Below are 23,890 nucleotides of genomic sequence, written 5' to 3' on the forward strand. Positions count from 1 at the left end.
TCACCTTCCGACGTCGCGTTCAGCCATCCTGCCTCTCTCCACGCTCCGGTCCCAGTGATCCTTTGCACGAATGACCGCGAGACTTTGTTATCCCGCGAGACCGTGACATCTCGCGGTCATTCGTGCAAAGGATCACTGGGACCGGAGCGTGGAGAGAGGCGGGAAGGCTGAACGGGACGTCGGAAGGTGAGAATAACCATATTTTTTATTTTGATTCTATTTTTTACAGGATGGCCAGCGATGCCGGGCGCTCGGCATCGCTGTGCTGATCGCTGGTGAAGCTGTCTGTGTGACAGCTCACCAGTGATCACATAGCGACTTACTAGCGATCCTGACACCTTGATATCGGTGTCGGGATCGCTGGTAAGTCGCTTAGTGAGACGGGGCCTTAAGCCTGCAAGTGTAGGGTCCTCTCCCCTCTGTGCCTCTCTGTCACTGTTAGTTTGTTCATTGTAATTTCTTGTATATGAGTATGTAACCTCTCCTCAAGTGCAGCGCCACTGAATCAATGGTGCTCTAAAATTAAATAATAATAATGGGTTAATCTCTTTTTCACATTGGGCTAGGCATCTCTCCTTTTAGTATGTAAACATTGTTTTATTATTTATATTTGTTTTAGTACTGTGTGCCTAGTTTGTCTGTGAGTATTGACAGATACATAATCTTCCCTTGCAGACATTTAAGTACACTGATAATGCATTACTAATATCAAGACCAAGGACGTCACGCACCAGAAACACATTGATGTTTTATAGTCTTATCTATCATGATATTTTATTTTTGTTTGTACACTTTCTTTGTATACTTCCACAAAGAAACATTTGCATGTTTGTGAAGCTGGACCTATTTTTCCTTGGATTTACTGCTTCTAGGCATAGACGCTTCCATTCCTCCAAACTGCCTGAGATCATATTTGGAAGAGCTGGACAATCTTTGCTTCTCACAATATGATTATGATGGTCCCCACAGTTTCACACTTAGTAAGAATGTCCCAAATACAGAATTACGTCTCCAACAGATCCCACAAGCAGTGTGTGGGCCTCTACACACAATTTGATGTCCTCCTCCAGCCCCAACATGCAGTATGAGGATTCACACATCCCTCCACATAATATGATGGCCCTCACACCCAATATGATGTCGCCTACAGGTCCCACACGCAGCATGAGGGCTACACGCACACACACACACTATGATGGCCCCTACATCCCCCAACACAGTATTAGGACTTTGAAACGTCTCCCCTACACTCATACACCCAAAATGATGCCCCAATGGTGAGCATGGTTGGATTGTAAGGCGAATGCCACTGGTCATTGCTGCCCATCTGCAGTTTGCTAAACTGTGCCAGCCAGAAATCTATTGGAACAATGTTTTGTGGACAGATGAGACCAAAAAAGAACTTTTTGATTTTTATGAGATAAGTTATGTAAATTCTAAAGGAAATCATCAGGACCAGGACATCTGTCCAGAAACTGAATTTCAAGAGAATGTGGCTCTTGCAGAAAGGCGCGCAAGTTGTTCTACAAAAAAAAGAATAAAAATAAGATTTTGGAATGGCAAGTCAAAGCTTTGATCTGAATTTTATAGGAGTATTGTAGAAGGAAATGATGCCAGCAGTTCATGGGAGAAAACCACCAGCAAAACAGAGGTGAAGCTGTTATGTAGGGAGGAATTGGCTAAAATCCCTCCAAGGCGACGTGTAGGACTAATCACCAATTATTGGAAGCATTTACATGCAGTTACTGCCACACAAGGAGGTCACACCAATTACTGAGAGCAAAGGTTCACATAGTTTTACCACTCACAGACACGTGATATTGGTAAATTTTCTTCACTAAAAAAATGACAAAGTCTAATATTTTTTACTATTTTTTTCTATTTGGTTCAGTATATTTTTAAGAAAATCTGATTTAGTTTTACATTAAATTAATTCAGAAAAATCAAAATTTCGGAAGGATTCACAAATATTGAAGCAACGCTGTATGTTTTAGTGGTCAGAAAGACCCAATCCTTTAGCCCACTAGTATTTAACAGTGTACCCCTTTATCATACAGTCCCTGCTCTCACGCATTGCTTGTCACCAGTGCAGACTTCTATTTCTCCTACATGGGAAAACACTTGAAGTCCTTCCCTCCATGACACCTTCACAGGTCCTGTGTGCACAGAACAGCCATATACAGGTGCTTGTCACCAAATTAGAATATCATCAAAAAGTTAATTTATTTCAGTTCTTCAATACAAAAAGTGAATCTCACATATTATATAGAGCTATTACAGAGTGATGGATTTCTAGTGTTTATTTCTATTAATGTTGATGATTTTGGCTTACAGCCAATGAAAACCCAAAAGTCATTATCTCAGTAAATTAGAATACTTTATAACACCAGCTTGAAAAATGATTTTAAAATCTGAAATGTTGGCCTACTGAAATTCATGTTCAATAAATGCACTAAATACTTGGTCGGGGTTCCTTTTGCATCAATTACTGCATCAATGCGGCGTGGCATGGAGGCGATCAGCCTGTGGCATTGCTGAGGTGTAATGGAAGCCCAGGTTGCTTTGATAGTAGCCTTCAGCTCGTCTGCATTGTTGTGTCTGGTGTCTCTCATCTTCCTCTTGACAATACCCCATAGATTCTCTATGGGATTAAGGTCAGCTGAGTTTGCAGGCCAATCAAGCACAGTGATACTGATGTTTTTAAACCAGGTATTGGTACTTTTGGCAGTGTGGACAGGTGCCAAGTTCTGCTGGAGACTGAAATTTCCATCTCCAAAATGCTTGTCAGCAGAGGGAAGCATGAAGTGCTGTAAAATGTCCTGGTAGATGGCTGCACTGACTTTGCTCTTGATAAAACACAGTGGACCTAAACCAGCAGATGACATGGCTCCCCAAACCATCACCGATTGTGGAAACTTCACACTAGACCTCAAGCCGCTTGGATTGTGGCCTCTCCACTCTTCCTCCAAACTCTGGGACCCCGATTTCCAAATGAAATGCAAAATTTACTTTCATCTGAAAACAACACCTTGGATCACTGAGCAACAGTCCAGTTCTCTTTCTCCTTGGCCCAGGTAAGACGCTTCTGACGTTGTCTATTGGTCATGAGTGGCTTGACACAAGGAATGCGACACTTGCAGCACATGTCCTGGAAACGTCATTGGTGTGTGGTGGCTCTTGAAGCAATGACTCCTGCAGCAGTCCACTCCTTGTGAATCTCCTCCAAATGTTTGACTGGCCTTTCCTTAACAATCCTTTCAAGGCTGCGGTTATCCCAGTTGCTTGTGCACCTTTTTCTACCACACTTTTTCCTTCCACTCAACTTTCCATTAATATGCTTGGATACAGCACTCTGTGAACAGTCAGCTTATTTAGCAATGATCTCTTGTGGCTTACCCTCCTTGTGGAGTGTGTCAGTGACTGCCTTCAGGACATCTGTGAAGTCAGCAGTCTTCCTCATGATTGTGGAGCTACTGAAATAGACTATGGGACCTTTTAAAACACTAAGGAAGCCTTTGCAGGTGTTTTTGTTAATTATTCTAATTTACCAAGATAATGACTTTTGGGTTTTCATTGGCTGTAAGCCATAATCATCAACATTAACAGAAATAAACACTTGAAATAGATCACTCTGTAATGACTCTATATATGAGTTTCACTTTTTGAATTGAAAAACTGAAATGAACTTTTTGATGATATTCTAATTTAGTGAGAAGCACCTGTATGTGGATCAGCTCCGTACACCTCGTACACATGCGGCTCCGCTCCGTACTCCTCATACACACGCGGCTCCGCTCCGTACACCTCGTACACACATGGCTCTGCTACGTACACCTCGTACACACATGGCTCTGCTCTGTACACCTCGTACACACATGGCTCTGCTCTGTACACCTCGTACACACATGGCTCTGCTACGTACACCTCGTACACACATGGCTCTGCTCTGTACACCTCGTACACACACGGCTCCGCTCCGTACACCTCCTACACACACGGCTCCGCTCCGTACACCTCGTACACACCCGGCTCCGCTCCGTACACCTTGTACACACACAGCTCCGCTCCGTACACCTCGTACACACCCGGCTCTGCTCTGTACACCTCGTACACACACGGCTCCGCTCCGTACACCTCCTACACACACGGCTCCGCTCCGTACACCTCGTACACACCCGGCTCCGCTCCGTACACCTTGTACACACACGGCTCCGCTCCGTACACCTCGTACACACCCGGCTCCGCTCCGTACACCTCGTACACACACGGCTCCGCTCCGTACAACTCATACACACACTGCTCCGCTCCGTACACCTCATACACACACGGCTCTGCTCTGTACACCTCGTACACACACGGCTCTGCTACGTACACCTCGTACACACATGGCTCTGCTCTGTACACCTCGTACACACATGGCTCTGCTCCGTACACCTCGTACACACACGGCTCTGCTACGTACACCTCGTACACACATGGCTCTGCTCCGTACACCTCGTACACACACGGCTCTGCTCCGTACACCTCGTACACACACGGCTCTGCTCCGTACACCTACACACACGGCTCCGCTCCGTACAACTCATACACACACGGCTCCGCTCCGTACACCTCGTACACACACGGCTCCGCTCCGTACACCTAGTACACACACGGCTCCGCTCCGTACACTTCGTACACACGCGGCTCCGCTCCGTACAACTCATACACACACGGCTCCGCTCCGTACACCTCGTACACACACGGCTCCGCTCCGTACACCTAGTACACACACGGCTCCGCTCCGTACACCTAGTACACACACGGCTCCGCTCCGTACAACTCGTACACACACGGCTCTGCTACATCTCCCCTGTAAACCCCTCCTGACCCCACAGAAACTTCCCCTCATTCAGCACCATGACAACCAGCACAGCAGAGTCCTGCATACACTGAGGCCCCTGATCATGTGACCCCTGACTCCTCCCCTCCTGTGACCTCATCCCAGGTCCTGTGCGCACAGAACAGCCATATATGTGGTGTGCGGCTCTGCAGGTGGAGGTAGGTGCTGGAGATTCCCCATTACTGGGGACAGGGGACATTAACCCCCTCAGTGCTGAGCCTGGGATAAATCTCTGTATGTGACTATAATGGGACTGTGTGTTATACCGGGGGCAGGACGGGGCCATGACTGGATGTAGTGATCATGTGAAGCCGGTAACAGCTCTGGAGATTTCTTACATGGGATCTTTATGATGTTACATCGTCATCTCCCCATTCAGGTCTCTACAATATCGAATCCTCTCAGTGGAGATCTTCTATATAAGAGAATTCTCCTGAGTGACCCTACAAGGATGGATAGGGACAGGGACAAGATGGCGGAGAGGATATTACACCTCACCCTAGAGATCCTCTTCCGGCTTACTGGAGAGGTGAGAGATTCTGATGACGTCACATTACATCATTCTTATCTATGGGAATAACAGATGGACAGAACTGGAGAGGTGAGGACTCTGGAAATGTCTGTAGTGAGGTTTATTAATGTGTCTCTCCATAACCAGGATTACACAGTAGTGAAGAAGACCTCTAGTGAGCGCTGTCAGGCTCCTGTGTCTGAGGGATGGGGAAGACCCCTGAGCCCAATCACGGGGCCTCCACCTCACCCCCTGATACATGAGGACATCAATGACCAGAAGATCCTAGAACTCACCTACAAGATGATTGAGCTGCTGACTGGAGAGGTGACACTGCTGGGAATGCTGGGACATTATACAGTAACGATATGCAGGGATCGGGGGATGACGGTATCATTGTATGTGTCAGGTTCCTATAAGGTGTCAGGATGTCACCGTCTATTTCTCCATGGAGGAGTGGGAGTATTTAGAAGGACACAAAGATCTGTACAAGGACGTCATGATGGAGGTTCCCCAGCCCCTCACATCACCAGGTAATAGGACTAAATACACACGGCCTATAATTATCTGTATGTAAAGAATGAATTCAGTCCCTGTATGTGTTTCCTCCAGTTCTATCCAGTGAGAGGACAACACCAGAGAGATGTCCCCGTCCTCTTCTTCCACAGGACTGTAAACAAGAAGATCCCAATGTTCCTCAGGATCATCAGGTAGATGGAGAGAAGGTGTCGTGAGATCTCCCCTATGATGTGTAGAAGACTGTGAAGGTTGTGTGCTTTTTTTTATTTTATCCACCAGTATTATACACTTAACGCCCTATTTAGAGACACCGATCATTTCTTGATAGGAGCTTCTATGTTTGGATATTAGACCAAAGACCCTGGAGTGCAGCATAAAACGAAGAGATTAGTTTCAGTGTAAATTCACATTAGTATGGCAAAGTTGAGCAAGCGGAGTGACTTCCAATGTGGCATTGCCATTAGGACTAGATTAGCCAGGGACTGTTTTGCAGAACTGGGATGTTTACATACAAACGTGCTAAGAGTATTCGAAGGGTGTTGTTACTGACAGAAAGCATTAAATGGATAGAGATCCTGAGGATATAACCAACTCATGGGGAAGGGATAAAGAATAGTTCCGATGATCAGATGCTGCACAGTCATGCAAATTAGCAGTGTTGTCCAACTAATCGTCCATAAATACTTGTGGTTACTTAGCTCAGATGGTTATTTTACAGCAGACCACTAGTTTCAGTGCCATGACTGTGTCAAGGAAGCAAGAAAAATATTAAATTATCTAAAGAGCACAAATATTATATCACTGAACAGTGGAGACATTGGTCAGACGAATGTAGATTTTTATTGCACCATATGGAAGAGTCAGAATTTGGCGCACGCAGCAGGTATCTTTCTTTTCAGGCTTCCACATTTCAGGCTGGTGGCGGTGGAATAATGGTGGGGAATGTTTTCTCGGATCATCCTGGGTCCTCTGATAACTGTGTATTTATGTTTGGACATTAAGGTTTACCGAAGGATTGTGATCAACCAAAATCATCAATTCGTAACAGATATTTCTTCAATGGTCGTACATGTATGGATTTTCTTTTAATAAACATGACAGAGTTTTTCTTCCTTCCTCAGCCTTCACAGTCCCCACATCTTAATTCTTTAACCCCTTCATCCCTAAACCTGTTTTCACCTTCCTGACCGGGCCATTTTTTTTAATTTCTGACTACTATCACTTTATGAGGTAATAACTCTGGAACGCTTCTATGGATCCTACTGATTCTGAGACTGTTTTTTCGTCATAGTACTTCATGATAGTGGTAAAATTTATTTGACATGACCTATGTAAATGTAAACTTGGTGAAAATTTTGCAGTTTTTCAACTTAATTGTTTTTCCCTATGGTAGAACAGCTCACTGTCTCTTTAACCCCTTCCTGACATGAGACGTACTATCCCGTCCATGGGACCCGGGCCCCTATGCCCATGGACGGGATAGTACGTCTACCGCGATCAGCGGCGCCCACGTGGTGAGCGCCGCTGATCGCGGCCGGGTGTCAGCTGATTATCACAGCTGACACCTGGCACAATGTGTCAGGGGCGGTCATGGACCGCCCCCGACACGTTAACCCCTTGCACACCGCGATCAAACATGATCGCGGTGTACCGGGGGTTAAAGGGAAGCATCGGCAGGGAGGGGGCTCCCTCCGTGCTTCCCTGAGCCCCCCACGGCAGCGCAATGTGCATCGCTGCTGCAGGGGGCTCCTTTCCTGCAGGCCCCCGAATCCAAGATGGCGACGGGGGCCTGTAGGAAGCTGGCTTCCTCAGTGCCTGCAAAGCGCAGGCATGAGGAAGCCTTCTGCAGTGCCTGTGACAGATTGCTGATCTGTCACAGTGATCTGTGATGTGACAGATCAGCAATCTGTCACAGGACAGTGATGTCCCACCTGGGACTATTTAATAAAGTAAAAAAAAAAATAAAGAAAAGTGTAAAATAAATTAAAAAAAATCGCCAAATAAATTAGAAAAAAAAAAATATTCCCCCAAATAAATCCATTTTTTAGAAATAAAAAAAACAAACAATAAAAGTACACATTAGGTATCGCCGCGTCCGTAGCGACCCGCCCTATAAAACTGTCCCATTAGTTAACCCCTTTAGCGAACCCCTTAAAAAATAAAAATAAAAAACGAAGCAAAAAATGATTTATTATCATACCGCCAAACAAAAAGTGTAATAACGCGCGATCAAAAAGATGCATATAAATATCCATGGTACCGCTGAAAACGTCATCTTGTCCCGCAAAAAACGAGCCGCCACACAGCATCATCAGCGAAAAAATGAAAAAGTTATAGCTCGCAGAATAAAGCGATGCAAAAATAATTATTTTTTATATAAAATAGTTTTCATTGCATAAAAGCGCCAAAACATAAAAAAAGACCTAAATGAGGTATCGCTGTAACCGTACTGACCCGAAGAATAAAACCGCTTTATCAATTTTATCGCACGCGGAACGGTGTAAACGCACCCCCCCAAAAGAAATTCGTGAAAGGCTGGTTTTTGTTCATTCTGCGTCCCAAAAATCGGAGTAAAAAGTGATCAAAAAATGTCACGTGCCCGAAAATGGTACCAATAAAAACGTCAACTCGTCCCGCAAAAAATAAGACCTCACATGACTCGGTGGGTCAAAATACGGAAAAATTAGAGCTCTCAATATGTGGTGATGCAAAAACTATTTTTACAATAAAAAGCGTCTTTTAGCGTGTGACAGCTGCCAAACATAAAAACCGCCATAAATAGTAAATCAAACCCCCCGTTATCACCCCCTTAGTTAGGGAAGAATAATAAAATAAAAAAATTTATTTATTCCATTTTTCGGTTAGGGCTAGGGTTAGAGTTAGAGTTAGGGCTGAGATTAGGGTTAGGGGTGCGTTGGGGTTCGGGTTGGAGTTATAATTGGGGGTTTCCACTGTTTGGGCACATCAGGGGCTCTCCAAATGCAACATGGCGTCTGATCTCAATTCCAGCCAATTCTGAGTTGAAAAAGTCAAATGGTACTCCTTCCCTTCCAAGCTCTGCCATGCGCCCAAACAGTGTTTTACCCCCACATGAAGGGTATCAGCCTACTCAGGTCAAATTGCAAAACAATTTTTGGGGTCCAATTTCTCCTGTTACCCTTAGGAAAATAAAAAAATTGGGGGCAAAAATATCATTTTTGTGGAAAAAAAATGATTTTTTTTATTTTCATGTCCGAGCGTTATAAACTTCTGTGAAGCACTTGGGAGTTCAAAGTGCTCACCACACATCTAGATAAGTTCCGTGGGGGGCCTAGTGTCCAAAATGGGGTCACTTGTGGGGAGTTTCAATAGTTTAGGTACATCAGGGGCTCTCCAAAGGCAACATGACACCCGCAGAACATTCCCTCAAAGTCTGCATTCCAAAACGTCACTACTTCCCTTCCGAGCCCCGACGTGTGTCCATACAGTAGTTTTCTCCCACATATGGGGCGTCAGCGTACTCAGGACAAATTGTACAACAACTTTTGGGGTTCAATTTCTCCTGTTACCCTTGGGAAAATAAAAAAAATGGCGACTAATTGATCATGTTTGTGGAAAAAATACGATTTTTTTATTTTCATGCCCGGGCATTATAAACTTCTGTGAAGCCCTTGGGGTTTCAAAGTGCTCACAACACATCTAGATAAGTTCCTTAGGGGGTCTCGTTTCCAAAATGGTGTCATTTGTGGGGGGTTTCCACTGTTTTGGTACATCAGGGGTTTTCCAATCGCAACATGATGTCCGATCTCAATTCCAGCCAAAAACGTCAAATGGCGCTGCTTCCCTTCCGAGCTCTGCCATGCGCCCAAATAGTGGTTTACCCCCACATGTGGGGTATCAGCGTACTCAGGACAAATTGCACAATAACTTTTAGGGTCCGGTTACCCTTGGGAAAATAAAAATTGGGGTGAAAAGATCATTTTTGTGGAAAAAATATGATTTTTTAATTGTACCGCTGTACGTTATAAACTTCTGTAAAGCCGTTGTGGGTTCAAAGTTCTCACCACATATCTAGATAAGTTCCTTGGGGGGTCTAGTTTCCAAAATGGGGTCACTTGTAGGGGGTTTCCACTGTTTAGGTACATCAGGGACTCTCCAAACGTGACATGGCGTCCGATCTGAATGCTAGCCAATTTTGCATTGAAAAAGTCAAATGGCGCTCCTTCCCTTCTGAGCTCTGCCATGCACCGAAACAGTCGTTCCCCCCCACATATCAGGTATCAGCGTACTCAGGACAAATTGCACAATAACTTTTGCAGTCCAATTTCTCCTCTTACCCTTGGTAAAATAAAAAAAATTGAACCTCAAGTATTTTTTTTGTGAAAAAAAGTTGATGTTCATTTTTTTTTTAAATATTCAAAAAAATTCCTGTGATGCACCTAAAGGGTTAGTAAACTTCTTGAATGTGGTTTTGAGCACCTTAAGGGGTGCAGTTTTTAGAATGGTGTCACTTTTGGGTATTTTCTATCATATAGACCCCTCAAAGTGACCTCAAATGTGATGTGGTCCTAAAAATAAAATGGTGTTGTAAAAATGAGAAATCGCTGGTCAACTTTTAACCCTTATAACTTCCTAACAAAAAAAAATTTTGGTTCCAAAATTGTGCTGATGTAAAGTAAACATGTGGGAAATGTTAGTTATCAAGTTTTTTGTGTGCTGTATCTCTTTGATTTAAGGGCATAAAAATTCAAAGTTGGAAAATTGCAAAATTTTCACCAAATTTCCGTTTTTCCTACAAACGCAAGTTATTTTAATGAAATTTTACCACTAACATGAAGTACAATATGTCACGAGAAAACAATGTCAGAATCACCGGGATCCATGGAAGCGTTCCAGAGTTATGAAGGTACAGTGGTCAGAATTGTAAAAATTGGCCCGGTCATGAACGTGCAAACCACCCTTGGGGGTGAAGGGGTTAAGAACTTCCTTTTATTATTATATGTGACATAAACCAAGGTAAAATAACACTGGAGTTACCCTCTCCAGTCACACTGAACAATAACTGTCTCTGGAGGCCGACTATTTAAGCTTCAGACCATACACTGTTTTGGAGATAAGGTGGACAGCCTCCCACTTGCTCTATGGTTGTCCACAAAAACCCAGCCCTTCAGCAAAATGCTACTTAACCCTTTGCAACACTTAATGTGCTGGAGAAAAAAGTGGGTTTTACATCACTGAAGCTTTTAGCCTCAGCGAAACATATCTCCAGTCCAGCACGTTGCCATTGACTTTATCACAGGCTTTAAATCAGAGAATCATGTCACACAAAATAGTTAATAACATTTCCCACATGTGTTCTTTAAATCAGCACAATTATTTAACAAACTTTTTTTGTTAGGAAGTCATAAGGGTTAACTTATGGCAGCAATTTATAATTTTTTTAACAATTTATAAAACATAATTTTTTCTGGACCACATCAAATTTGAAGTGACTTTGAGAGGCCTATCTGACAGAAAATAGCTGTCATGGTTAGGACATGGTTAATGTCCTGTTCTCATAGGGTTAACTTTTGCCAGCCTCTCTTTGGATCTGGGAGGGGTATTTATACTCACTCCAGACTAGCATTCTCTGTCAGCTATACTGTTATTCTGGCTGTGTGTCTGACAGACTCCCCCCTGGTGTGCGTGTATTTTGCATTGTTTGCTTGATTCCCGTGTATGACCCGGCCTGTTCCCTCACTCTGTACTCCGTCTCTCGTTTTGGTACTATTGTCTTCTCCGGTTCTGACCTCCTGGCTTGGCTATTGTTACTCCGTTGCAGTTTGTCCCTATTGTACCGTCCAATGCCCGTTCCGGTTTTCTGATCTATTGCTACGTCCTGACTATTCGCTCTGTCTAACCCTTTGGTACTGTCCTGCTATCTCGTGCTTTGACCCGGCTTGATCTGGTTTCTGTCTCTGTCTATGCCCCTTGGTAACATTGTCCTGTAGTTACCTTTCTAGGAGTTTCCCTGCAGCTCCTAGCTCTGTGGAGCTTAGGCCACGCCCCCAGCAGTCACATGCTTCAGGTCCTGGAGCATGCATCGTCACCGCTGCTGCCCGCTCCACAGGTATCTTTGAGCACTGTTTTTGTACTCAGGACATGCGCACTGGCTCAGTGAGCAAGTGCAGTGCGGTGTTCCTGACATTATAGCTGACCATTTCAGTTGTTTTTTTTGTTTTTTTTCTCTGAAAAAAAAAGTGTGTTATCCTCATGGATCCCATGCAAGCTTTAGCTGATCAGCACCTGACCCAAATGTTCCACAAACTTAATGTGGAACAGTGCACGATGGCTCATACCCAGCAACAGTTGGTGGATACTGTGCAGGGGGCTGTCACTAAAAACATATATGTGACATGCACAAGTGTGAACAAGTCGGTAAGACAATGCCCACACCACCCAATGGCTGAACCACAACAAGAGAGCACAAAATGACAAAATTTGAAAAAATACTCTGCAGTAAAAAACATATAAAAGTAATCAGCAAGTGCTGTATAACAAATACAGGGTATTTAGTCGACACATTTTTTGCAAAAAATACATACCAAGCTGCTTCACCACTTCACGGTAACCCTTCACGAAGCAGTCCCTATCTAATGTATTCAAAACCTGAACATGTGAACAGTGTCTGAATGAACAGGATACAGACAGGCGCTTCCCAGTATATGGGTTTGTTGGTGAAAGACAGCTCATTTATGTGCATGTCACAAAGGAGGAGGGTGGGGTCTCCCAAACCGTGCTGAGCACGGAAAAAAAGGATTAAAAACATATATGTGACATGCACAAGTGTGAACAAGTCGGTAAGACAATGCCCACACCACCCAATGGCTGAACCACAACAAGAGAGCACAAAATGACAAAATTTGAAAAAATACTCTGCAGTAAAAAACATATAAAAGTAAAAATTTGTCATTTTGTGCTCTCTTGTTGTGGTTCAGCCATTGGGTGGTGTGGGCATTGTCTTACCGACTTGTTCACACTTGTGCATGTCACATATATGTTTTTAATCCTTTTTTTCCGTGCTCAGCACGGTTTGGGAGACCCCACCCTCCTCCTTTGTGACATGCACATAAATGAGCTGTCTTTCACCAACAAGCCCATATATTGGGAAGCGCCTGTCTGTATCCTATTCATTCAGACACTGTTCACATGTTCAGGTTTTGAATATATTAGATAGGGACTGCTTCGTGAAGGGTTACCGTGAAGTGGTGAAGCAGCTTGGTATGTATTTTTTGCAAAAAATGTGTCGACTAAATACCCTGTATTTGTTATACAGCACTTGCTGATTACTTTTATATGTTTTTTACTGCAGAGTATTTTTTCAAATTTTGTCATTTTGTGCTCTCTTGTTGAGGGGGCTGTCACTGCAGTGGCTTCTAGGCTGGGGATAGAGATGTGTCATTGGCATCCCCCGAATGTCCGGTCAAATTGCCAGACCCTTTCTCAGGGGATAAAAGGGAGTTCAGGTCGTTCAGAGAAGGATGCAAGCTTTTTTTTTTTTCCCTGAGGCCCCGCTCCTCCGGGGATGAGTTCCAGAGGGTGGGTGTCATCATTTCTCTACTTCGGGGGGTTCCACAGGCATGGGCTTTCTCTCTCTTTTCCTCTGCTCCTGAACGTATGTCTGTGAATTAGTTCTTTGAGGCTCTGGGGCACATTTATGTTGAGCCTGATAGAGTGCGTCTGGCAGAGGATATGGTGACGAGTGTGACACAGGGGAGGCACTCTGCTGAATAGTTCTGCTCAGAGTTTAGACGTTGGACCGCCGAAGTATCCTGGAATGACGCCGCCCTGAGGGGGTTGTTCCGCAGGGGCCTGTCTGACCATCTGCAGGACGCTCTGGCATTACATCCTCCCCCTGATACCCTGGAGGATGCCATGATGTAGGCAGTCTGTATGGACCGGAGACTCCGTGCTAGAGGAATGATGCAACAAGAGTCTCTCTTGTACCCCAAATTGTGTGACACTGCACCTGTATCTGAGCCCATGGAGGTTGGGTCAGTCTCGGTTAAGGAGAAAGAGAGAAGGCACCGTAGAGACAACCTACTATGCTTTTACTGTGGAGCCTCTGGACATTAGAAAAGGAATTGCCCCTCCTGCCCTTCTTCAGAGAAACCATCAGAGAAACGACTGAGTCTGGGCAACAATCGAGGAGGTTGTCCAGACTCCCAGGTTCATTTTTTCTCATGTACAAAGATGGTGCTCCAGGTTGAATTGGAACTTGCTGGCGGTCCTGTTATGACTACCGCCTTTGTTGACTGTGGTTCCTCCATTAATCTGATTTATGCCCAAGTTGTGACTCTTAATAAGATAGGGACAGTCAGGTTAAAAGACCCTGTTAAAATTGTGGCTGTTGATTTATCCCCTCTTACCCAGGATGGAATTTGCTTTATGTCTGAAGTTTTTTCTATGAAAATGTGTTCCACTCATGTGGAGAAGTTAAGTTGTTTTATTATGAATATTCTGCCTGCAGTACTGGTATTGGGGATGCCCTGGTTGCAACGCCACAATCCTCTCATTGATTGGGTGAAGGGGGAGATCATCCGATGGGGATGTAATGATAATGGTCTGTGTTGTAACCCGGTTCCTTTTGTCAATCCGATAAGATCTGTATCTGTGTCGTCTGTCGGTCTGGAGGGTATTCCGGAGTACCTGAGAGACTTTGAAGACGTATTTTCCGAAAGCGAGGCTGAGGCGCTCCCACCACATAGACCATTTGATTGTGCTAATGATTTAGTACCTGGAGCCAAATTACCCAAGGCTCGTTTGATTAGTTTGTCCGGGCCTGATCGCCAAGCTATGAAAGAGTACATCAAAGAGAGCCTTCGCAAGGGGCATATTCGGCCCTCGGTCTCACCTGTATAAGTGGGGTTTTTCTTTGTAAAGAAAAAAGATGGTGGGTTGCGACCGTGCCTCGACTTTCGGGAACTGAACAAAATTACTGTTAAGAACACGTACCCTCTCCCGTTGATTCCTGATCTATGCAACCAACTCACGGGGGCCAAATGGTTTTCTAAGCTCGATCTACGAGGGGCTTATAACCTTATAAGGATCCGGGAGGGGAACGAATGGAAAACAGCGTTCCTGACGACTGAAGGGCTGTTTGAAAACCTGGTTATGCCCTTCGGCCTCACTAAAGCACCTGCTGTTTTTCAGAACTTCATTAATGTTGTTTTTCTGACTTGATTGGGCGTTATGTAGTCATCTACTTGGATGACATCTTGATATACTCTGAGGACAGTCAGTCACACTTACACCATTTGCGTACGGTTCTTATGAGACTCCGGGAGAACCATTTGTATGCTAAGCTGGAGAAGTGCTCATTTTTTATGCAAGAACTGTCTTTTTGGGATGTAATTGTATCCGGGGAGATTCCGCATGGATCCAGGGAAGGTTCAGGCCATTACCGATTGGGTGCAGCCTCATGACCTGAAGGGGTTGCAGCGATTTCTGGGCTTCGCTAATTATTATAGGAAGTTCATTAAAGGGTTCTCGCAGGTGGTGAAACCCTTGACGGACCTCACTCTTAAAGGGGCAAATGTAAAAAATTGGTCCGTGGCCGCAAAAAATTCCTTCCTTACACTAGTGTTTTACCACAGCCCCTGTGTTGGTACAACCCGATTCGTCAAGACCTTTTATCATCGAGGTCGACGCTTCGGAGGTGGGGGTGGGGGCAGTATTGTCACAGGGCCCCTCTACCCTGACTAACCTCAAACCCTGTGCCTTTTTCTCTAAGATGTTCTCTTCGGCCGAGAGAAACTATGATGTCGGTAACAGGGAATTGTTAGCGGTTAAATTGGCCTTCGAAGAATGGAGGCATTTTTTGGAGGGGGCCGCTCATCCCATTACGGTCATCACTGATCATAAAAACCTGGCCTATATCGAGTCTGCTAAGAGATTGACCCCCAGACAGGCTCGGTGGGCACTTTTTTTTTTCTCGATTTCATTTTACCATCACGTTCTGACCAGGGTCTTAAAATGTAAAGGCAGATGCCTTACCCTGAAGTTTTGATCTCGTGTCCCCTCCAGAACCTCCTTCCTCCATTCTTCAGTCGGGAGTGGTTGTAGCTGAAATCTCCTCTGAGTTACAGAGAGAGATTCTGGAAGCAAAAGCTCCCAGGAATAAACCCTCAGGTAAATTGTTTGTACCCAAACAATTCCGACTCACACTCCTTCAAGAATTTCATGATTCTGTGTTAAGTGCTCACCCTGGTATTGCAGCTACCCGGGGGGCAGTAGCTAGGAGTTTTTGGTGGCCCTTTATGGGTACTGATATAAAAAGGTTTGTAAATTCTTGTGGGGTGTGTGCGCGCTCTAAAAGCTCTCAGGTCCGACCGGCCGGGGAATTGGTGCCTTTCCCAATTCTGGATAAACCATGGACACACCTGTCCATGGACTTTATCACTAATCTTCCATCTTCCAAGGGCAACTCAGCAACTCAGTGGTATGGGTAGTGGTTGACAGATTTTCTAAGCAAGCTCACTTTGTGCCATTACCTGCATTACCATGTGCTGAAACCTTGGCCCGCTTGTTTATACAGCACATTGTTCGATTGCATGGAGTGCCCGTGAACGTGGTGTTAGACAGGGGTGTGCAATTTGTGGCCAGGTTTTGGAGAGCGTTTTATATGAAGTTGGGGGTCACGTTTTCATTCTCCTCTGCCTATCACCCGGAATCCAGTCGACAGACTGAACGCACCAACCAGTCGTTGGAGCAGATTCTGAGATGCCTGGCCTCCTCCGGACAGGAAGACTGGTGTGAGGTATTGCCCATGGCAGAATTTGCATTCAACTGTCGTATTAATCAGTCTACCGGAAAGTCTCCCTTTCAGGTCAATTATGGGTTTGTTCCGCAGTTTGGGGAATTTTCCCGTATGGATTCGGATTGCCCTGGTGCCGAGGGGATGGTACAACAGTTAAAAACCCTCTGGAGGGAGGTGCAGGGGAACATCTCCAAAGCCCAGAAGATGTATAAACACTTTGCGGACAGGAGGAGGGGGTTGGGTCCTGCGTTAACAGTGGGGGAAAAAGTCTGGTTGTCCACCCGTAACATCAAACTTAAAATACCCTCAACGAAGTTGGGCCCAAAATTTATTGGCCCATACAAGATTATAGAGGTGATCAACCTGGTGGCATACAGATTACAGTTGCCCACCTCCTTCAGAATATCTAACGTCTTCCACAGGTCCCTATTAAAACCTGTGGGGACAGTTAGAGAAGAGCCCTCATCTGTGGCTCCACCAGTGTTGGTAGAGGGTCAACTGGAGTGCGACGTAGGGCGCATCATTGATTCACGGTGGGTGTGCGCCGGAGACTTCAGTACCTTATTCATTGGAAGGGATATTCCGTGGAGGAACGGTCATGGGTTCCGGCCAGTTCGGTGCACGCTGATCGACTGGTGCGGGCTTTTCATGCCAGATACCCTGAGAAACCTGGGAGTCCAGTGGCCCCCCATTAAGAGGGGGGTACTGTCATGGTTAGGACATGGTTAATGTCCTGTTCTCACAGGGTTAACTTTTGCCGGCCTCTCTTTGGATCTGGGAGGGGTATTTATACTCACTCCAGACTAGCATTCTCTGTCAGCTATACTGTTATTCTGGCTGTGTGTCTGACCGACCCCCTGGTGTGCGTGTATTCTGCATTGCTTGTATAATTCCCGTGTATGACTCGGCCTGTTCCCTCACTCTGTATTCTGTCTCCCGTTTTGGTACTATTGTCTTCTCCGGTTCTGACCTCCTGGCTTGGCTATTGTTACTCCGTTGCAGTTTGTCCCTATTGTACTGTCCATTGCCCGTTCCAGTTTTCTGATCTATTGCTACGTCCTGACTATTCGCTCTGTCTAACCCTTTGGTACTGTCCTGCTATCTCGTGCTTTGACCCGGCTTGATCTGGTTTCTGTCTCTGTCTATGCCCCTTGGTAACATTATCCTGTAGTTACCTTTCTAGGCGTTTCCCTGCAGCTCCTAGCTCTGTGGAGCTTAGGCCACGCCCCCAGCTGTCACATGCTTCAGGTCCTGGAGCATGCATCGTCACCGCTGCTGCCCGCTCCACAGGTATTTTTGAGCACTGTTTTTGTACTCAGGACACGCGCACTGGCTCAGTGAGCAAGTACAGTGCGGTGTTCCTGACAATACCCAAATATACGCAAGTATACAGCGTCCAACCCGCAGAGTTTACTGACCTTGGGAACATACCCACACCATTCCAAAAACTTTACACCTCTAGGTGATCAAACCACGTTCAAGAAGTTTGTTAACCCTTCACATGCTTCACAGGAATTAATGGAACGTGGAAAGAAATGATAAATGTTTTACTTTTTTTCACACAAATTTTCCTTTAGACCCAACTTTTTTTTTACTTTCGCAAGGGTAACAGGAGAAAATGGACCATACAATTTGTTGTGCAAATCCTCCTGAGCATTCTGATACCCAATATGTCGGGGAAAACCACTGTTTGGGCTCACGGCAGGGCTCGGAATGAAAGCGTCATTTGACTTTTTGAATGTAAAATTTGCTGGCATAATTAGTGGGAGCCATGTCTTCTTAGGAGTCACTTGTGACGTCCGTCCGCGAATCTGGGCTGCAATAGGGACAGCACCCCAAGAAACCCCGAGACCCTTAACCCCTATACAGGGATCTGGAATTGTAGCAAGGCCCAGGGGGTGGCTGTCTAGAGGAGCAGTGGGCCAGAGCAAGACGGTTGCCAAGGGAAAAAGGCAGGGAATCAAAAATGTAGACAGAAATTGGGAGAGCAGCGGAGGTACCGAATCAGCAGCCAGTGGCAGAATAAACAGTCCAGGCCAAGGTCACAAAAACGGGAGAGTGGTAATGGTACAAAAACGGCAGGCAGTAGCAGAGTCGAATATCCAGGCCAAGGTCACAAGCCAGGAGAGTAGCAGAGGTACAAAATCGTCAGGCAGTAGAGGGGTCAGAAATCCAGGCTGAGGTCAGAGTCAAACAATAGCAAATCACAGTAGCACACAGGGGAACCAAGAATATATCCAGCGGCTTGCAAGACCAGTCCCAAGGTATTTGAGGGATCAGGTCATCCCTCACAGGTTCCCGGACTGATGATGTCATCAGGACCGCCCCCAGGACCAGGCCAGATGGTGATGCACCACCCCTTTCATGACTGACAGAGGAGCGGAGCCTGCGTCCACCAGATGCCTGAGCAAGAGCCCCTTCTCTGTCGCCGCCATCACTCAGGGGCGAACCACGGCGCCTCCCTGTGGCCGAGGTAGGAACAGCAGGCCCCGAGTCAGACGGCGACGTGACAGTCCGGGGCCTCCTGGTGACTGAGGTCGGGACAGCAGGCCCTGAGTCTGACGGCGATGTGACGGTCCGGCGACTCCTAGTGACCGAGGCCGGGACAGCAGTCACCGAGTCTGACGGCGACGTGACATTACTGATGTGCCTAAAGAGTGGAAACCCCCCACAAGTGACACAAGTAAACTTATTTAGATGTGTATTGAGCACCTTGAAACTCCTGGTGCCTCACAGAAGTTTATAACTTTGAGGAGTGAAAATAAAAAAAAAAAAAAAAAATCACATTTTTCCTGCAAAAATGTTTTTTTTTTTTAGTTCCAAATTTTGCATTTTCATAAAGGTAACAGAAGAAAATGTACTACAAAATTTGTTGTTCAATTTCTCCTGAGTACACCGATAACCTGATATGTGGTCTAAAACTATTTTTGAGGCACAGTGCAACACTCAGAAGGGAAGGAGCGCCATGTTACAATGCAAATTTTGCTGCAATGGTTTGAGGGTGCCATGTCACATTGGCAGAGCCCCAGAGGTGCTAGAACAGCAGAACCCCCCCCCCCCCATACGTGACCCAATTTTACAAACTACACCTTTCAATGAATTCATCTAGGGGTGCAGTGATCATATTGACACCCCAGGTGTGTCACAGACTTTTCTACCAATGAGCAGTGAAGAAAAAATAATTTACATTTTTACCACGAATATTTTGTGTTAGCCCCAGATTTTCCATCTACAATGGCATCAGAGGTGTTAAACATCCGCTATCGGTGTTTGCACTGATCAAGGGCGTTCCTGCAGGGCTCAGCTCTCACATAGAGCTGACACTAGTACCCGATCTCGGTGGCTCTCAGCGTGAACCCGCTTGATTGCAGTTAATTGCCTATACGGCACATGTCATAAAGAGGTTAAAACATCTCTGGTATTTGGTAAAACAGAACAGATCGTTAAGAGCCTTTTATTTAATTTGCAGCAACTGTGAGAAGCTATCCTGTCCTCATGGTCCAATATTGCTGTGTAACTGCGGTATTTAATCACCTGGTGGAATGTGTGACCAGACATAATGCTGACGTTCTGAAGGGTAAAAGAGATCAAACGTGTTACTAAATGGGTGTTTCTAATAATGTGGCCAGTTAGTGTATATTTTAAACTTAATGAAGATGGCAGTATCAGACAATAGATCTTGTCTGGATGTACTTGCATATTTTCTGGTTAGAATTAGGAGCCAACAGATTGGATTTATACAGGAGATCTACAGCTATTTAATCTTTTCTGTTCTTTAAAATCATTTCACCAAATGTCCTAATTTGTTTGCGACTTTTACGATATTTCTTTCAGGGTAAAGATTTGCCCCATATTAACACTACAGAGACATATGTGAGGGGTGATGAGCGGTGTAAGGAGGAGATTCCTACAGATAACCGCACAGGTGAGTAGTGACCACTAAATGCAGAGAAGTCACAGGTTCTACTACATATGTTTAAGTTTTTAGGGCATTGTCACACAAAGAGCTTTTACATGGATTTAACACATAAAGATTTAGCATAAATACTCTATTTTACATAACCTTGTACAGATGTCTCTCCTTTTGTGCCATAACAAGTTTTTGGGTTGTTACAAAGTATATTGATCAAAAAATAAAGAGAAAATAAAGTGAACAATTAAACAACACAATGTAACTCCAAGTCAATCACACTTCTGTGAAATCAACCTGTCCAGTCATGAAGTAACACCGATTGTGAATCAATTTCTCTTGCTGTTGTACAAATGAAACAGACACCATGTAGAGATTATAGGCAATTAGCAAGACGAGCTGTCATTGCTGTCACCCCTAGAGGCAGTATGAGGTGGTGTCTACAACCCACAGAATTTGCTCAGGTAGTGCAGCTCATCCAGGATGGCAAATTAGTTTGAGCTATGGCAAGAAGGGTAGCTGTGTCTGTCAGCACAGTATCCAGAGCATGGAACAGATAACCAGGAGACAAGTCAGTACACAAGGAGATGTGAAGGGGGCCATAGGAGGGCAACAATCCATCAGAAGGACAGCTACCTCCTCCTTTGTGCAAGGAGGAACAGGAGCAGTAGTTCTAGAGCTTGGCAAAATTAACACCAGCAGGCCACTAATATCCATGTGTCTGCTCAAACTATCAGAAACAAACTCCATGAGGGTGGTATGAGGGCCCGACAACCACAAGTGGGTGTTGTGCTTACTGCCCAACACCGTGCAGGGTGATTGGCATTTGCCAGACTTCACTAAGATTGGCAGATTCCATATTGACACCCTGTGCTCTTCACGGACGAGAGCAGGTACACACTGAGAACATGTGACAAAGTCTGGTGACTCTGTGAAGAACATTCTGTTGCCTGCAACATCCTCCAGCATGACTGGTTTGGCAGTGGGTCAGGTATGGTATGGGGAGGATTTTCTTTGGAGGACTGCACAAACCTCCATGTGCTAGCCACAGACCCATTGTGAGACCATATTCAAGCACAATGGGCCCTGGGGTCTTTCTGATGCATTACAATGCTAGGCCTCATGTGACTGAAGTGTAATAGCAGTTCCTGCATGATGAAGGCATTGATGCTATGGACTGGCCTGCCCGTTCTCCAGACCTGAATTCAACCGAGCACATATGGGACATCGTTCCACCCACCAATGCCAAATTGCATTACAGACTGTCCGGGAGTTTACTGATGGTTCAATCCAGTTCTGGGAGGAGATCCCTCAGGAGAACATCCACTGCCTCATCCATGCCCAGGCATTGTAGGGAGGTCATATACAGGCACGTGGAGGCCACACACACTACGGAGCATCATTTCCTTGTCTTGAGGAATTTCCCCTGAAGTTGAACTAGCCTGTAATTTGATTTCCATTTTGATATTGAGTATCATTCCAAAGCCAGACTTCCATGGGCTATTAATATTATTTACATTGATCATTTTTATGTTTTATTGTTCTCATCGCATTCCACTATGTAATGAATAAAGATTTTCAACTGGAATACTTTGTTCAGTGATATCTAGGATGTGATATTTTAGTGTTCCTTTTTTTTTTTTCAGTATTTACTGTACTGTTTATAGCTGGACACTGGGCTTAGTGTATTTCTCTAGTGGTAGAGGTCTGGGACTGCATGAGATGGACACATAATGGTACTGACTTACAGGCACTTTTAAGATTTTCCACTGGAAAATTCACAATAAGAGATTGGTGACAGGCACACTAAAACATGAACCTATAAAGTAGTCAGCTTCAACAGAGAAGAAAACAACTGAAATCATGATCTAGTGCCCTAAAATGATAATCTGTAAGGCTAGTTTCACACTAGCGTTTTTGAGCGCAGCGACGGCCTGCGCACGGCCGCCGCTAAGCCCCGCCCCCTGCCGCGCCTCCGCCGGAAGCTCCGCCTACCGGCGCAGGACGCTGCATGCGTCCTGCGTCCCCTATCTTTATCACTGGGGGTGCAGCCCGTGCGCAGTATGCGTTTCGCGGCTCATGCGCCTTTTTGACGGTGCGCCGGCGCAACCAAACTGCAACAGGTTGCGTTTGGCGCAGGTCAGCGCACCGTCAAAAGGACGCATGCGCCACGAAACGCATACTGCGCACGGCCTGCGCCCCCAGTGATAAAGATAGGGGACGCATGCAGCGTCATGCGCCGGTAGGCGGAGCTACCGGCGGAGGCGCGGCAGGGGGCGGGGCTTAGCGGCGGCCGTGCGCAGGCCGTCGCTGTGCTCAAAAACGCTAGTGTGAAACTAGCCTAAGTCTCTACTTTGAGGTGTATTGCTGATGCCATTGTCTTAGTTGATAATTCTTTTTAGGACTTGTATAAAAATATTATAAAATATATTAATATATTATTAGTAACTTTATTATTTTGAAAGGAAATGTTGTTGAAAAAATAATTTCGTTTTACTTATGGCAGATGACAATTGTGTCACACCAGATAAACATGAACATGAAGATCGTACCATTATCCTTGGTATACCTCCAGATCTTAACAGGAAAAAGCTTTCATCGGAGCCATTTCAACAGATCCTATCCTCTGATTTATTTCAAACTGTTAATGCAAATAAAAAAGGCAGAAAGGATGTTAAACATCAAAGAACCCTCACAAGAAAGAAGACATTTTCATGTTTAGAATGTGGAAAATGTTTCATTCAGAAACCACACCTTGTTGAACATCACAGAATTCACACAGGAGAAAAACCATTTTCATGTTTAGAATGTGGAAAATGTTTTAATTGGAAAGCAAATCTTGTTAAACATCAGAGAATTCACACAGGGGAGAAGCCATTTTCATGTTCGGAATGTGGGAAATGTTTTCTAGAGAAATCACATCTAGTTACACATCAGATATTTCACACAGGTGAGAAACCATATTTATGTTTAGAATGTGGGAAATGTTTCGCTCAAAAATCAGACCTTGTTAGACATCAGAGAATTCACACAGGGGAGAAACCATTTTCATGTTTAGAATGTGGAAAGTGTTTTAATCAGAAATCAATTCTTGCTACACATCAGAAAATTCATACAGGGAAAAACCATGTTCACGGTCAGAATGTGGGAAATGTTTTATAGAGAAATAACATCTTTTCAAACATCAGAATCTTCACAAAGGGGAAAAAGCCATATTTATGTTTAGAATGTGGAAAATGTTTCGCTCAAAAAGCAGACATAAGAAAATTCACACAGGTGAGAAGCCATTTT

The 23,890-nt window shown here is 44.9% G+C and overlaps 1 protein-coding gene across 1 annotated transcript in view; it reads left to right on the forward strand.

Annotated features, from left to right (window-relative positions):
• The first annotated feature begins 4,966 nt into the window (after positions 1-4,966).
• LOC141050947 (uncharacterized) overlaps positions 4,967-23,890 on the forward strand; it is a 95,500-nt gene continuing 76,576 nt past the window's right edge. Inside the window, exons 1-5 of the mRNA XM_073547669.1 lie at positions 4,967-5,040; positions 5,262-5,411; positions 5,541-5,720; positions 5,803-5,926; positions 6,006-6,103. Of these exons, the coding sequence (XP_073403770.1) occupies positions 5,014-5,040; positions 5,262-5,411; positions 5,541-5,720; positions 5,803-5,926; positions 6,006-6,103 (579 nt within the window). The 5' untranslated portion in view covers positions 4,967-5,013. The remainder of the gene's footprint in view (positions 5,041-5,261; positions 5,412-5,540; positions 5,721-5,802; positions 5,927-6,005; positions 6,104-23,890) is intronic.

Source organism: Dendrobates tinctorius, unplaced genomic scaffold, assembly GCF_039654945.1.
Source record: "Dendrobates tinctorius isolate UK_male_01 unplaced genomic scaffold, ASM3965494v1 ptg000155l, whole genome shotgun sequence".
Lineage (NCBI taxonomy): Eukaryota > Metazoa > Chordata > Amphibia > Anura > Dendrobatidae > Dendrobates > Dendrobates tinctorius.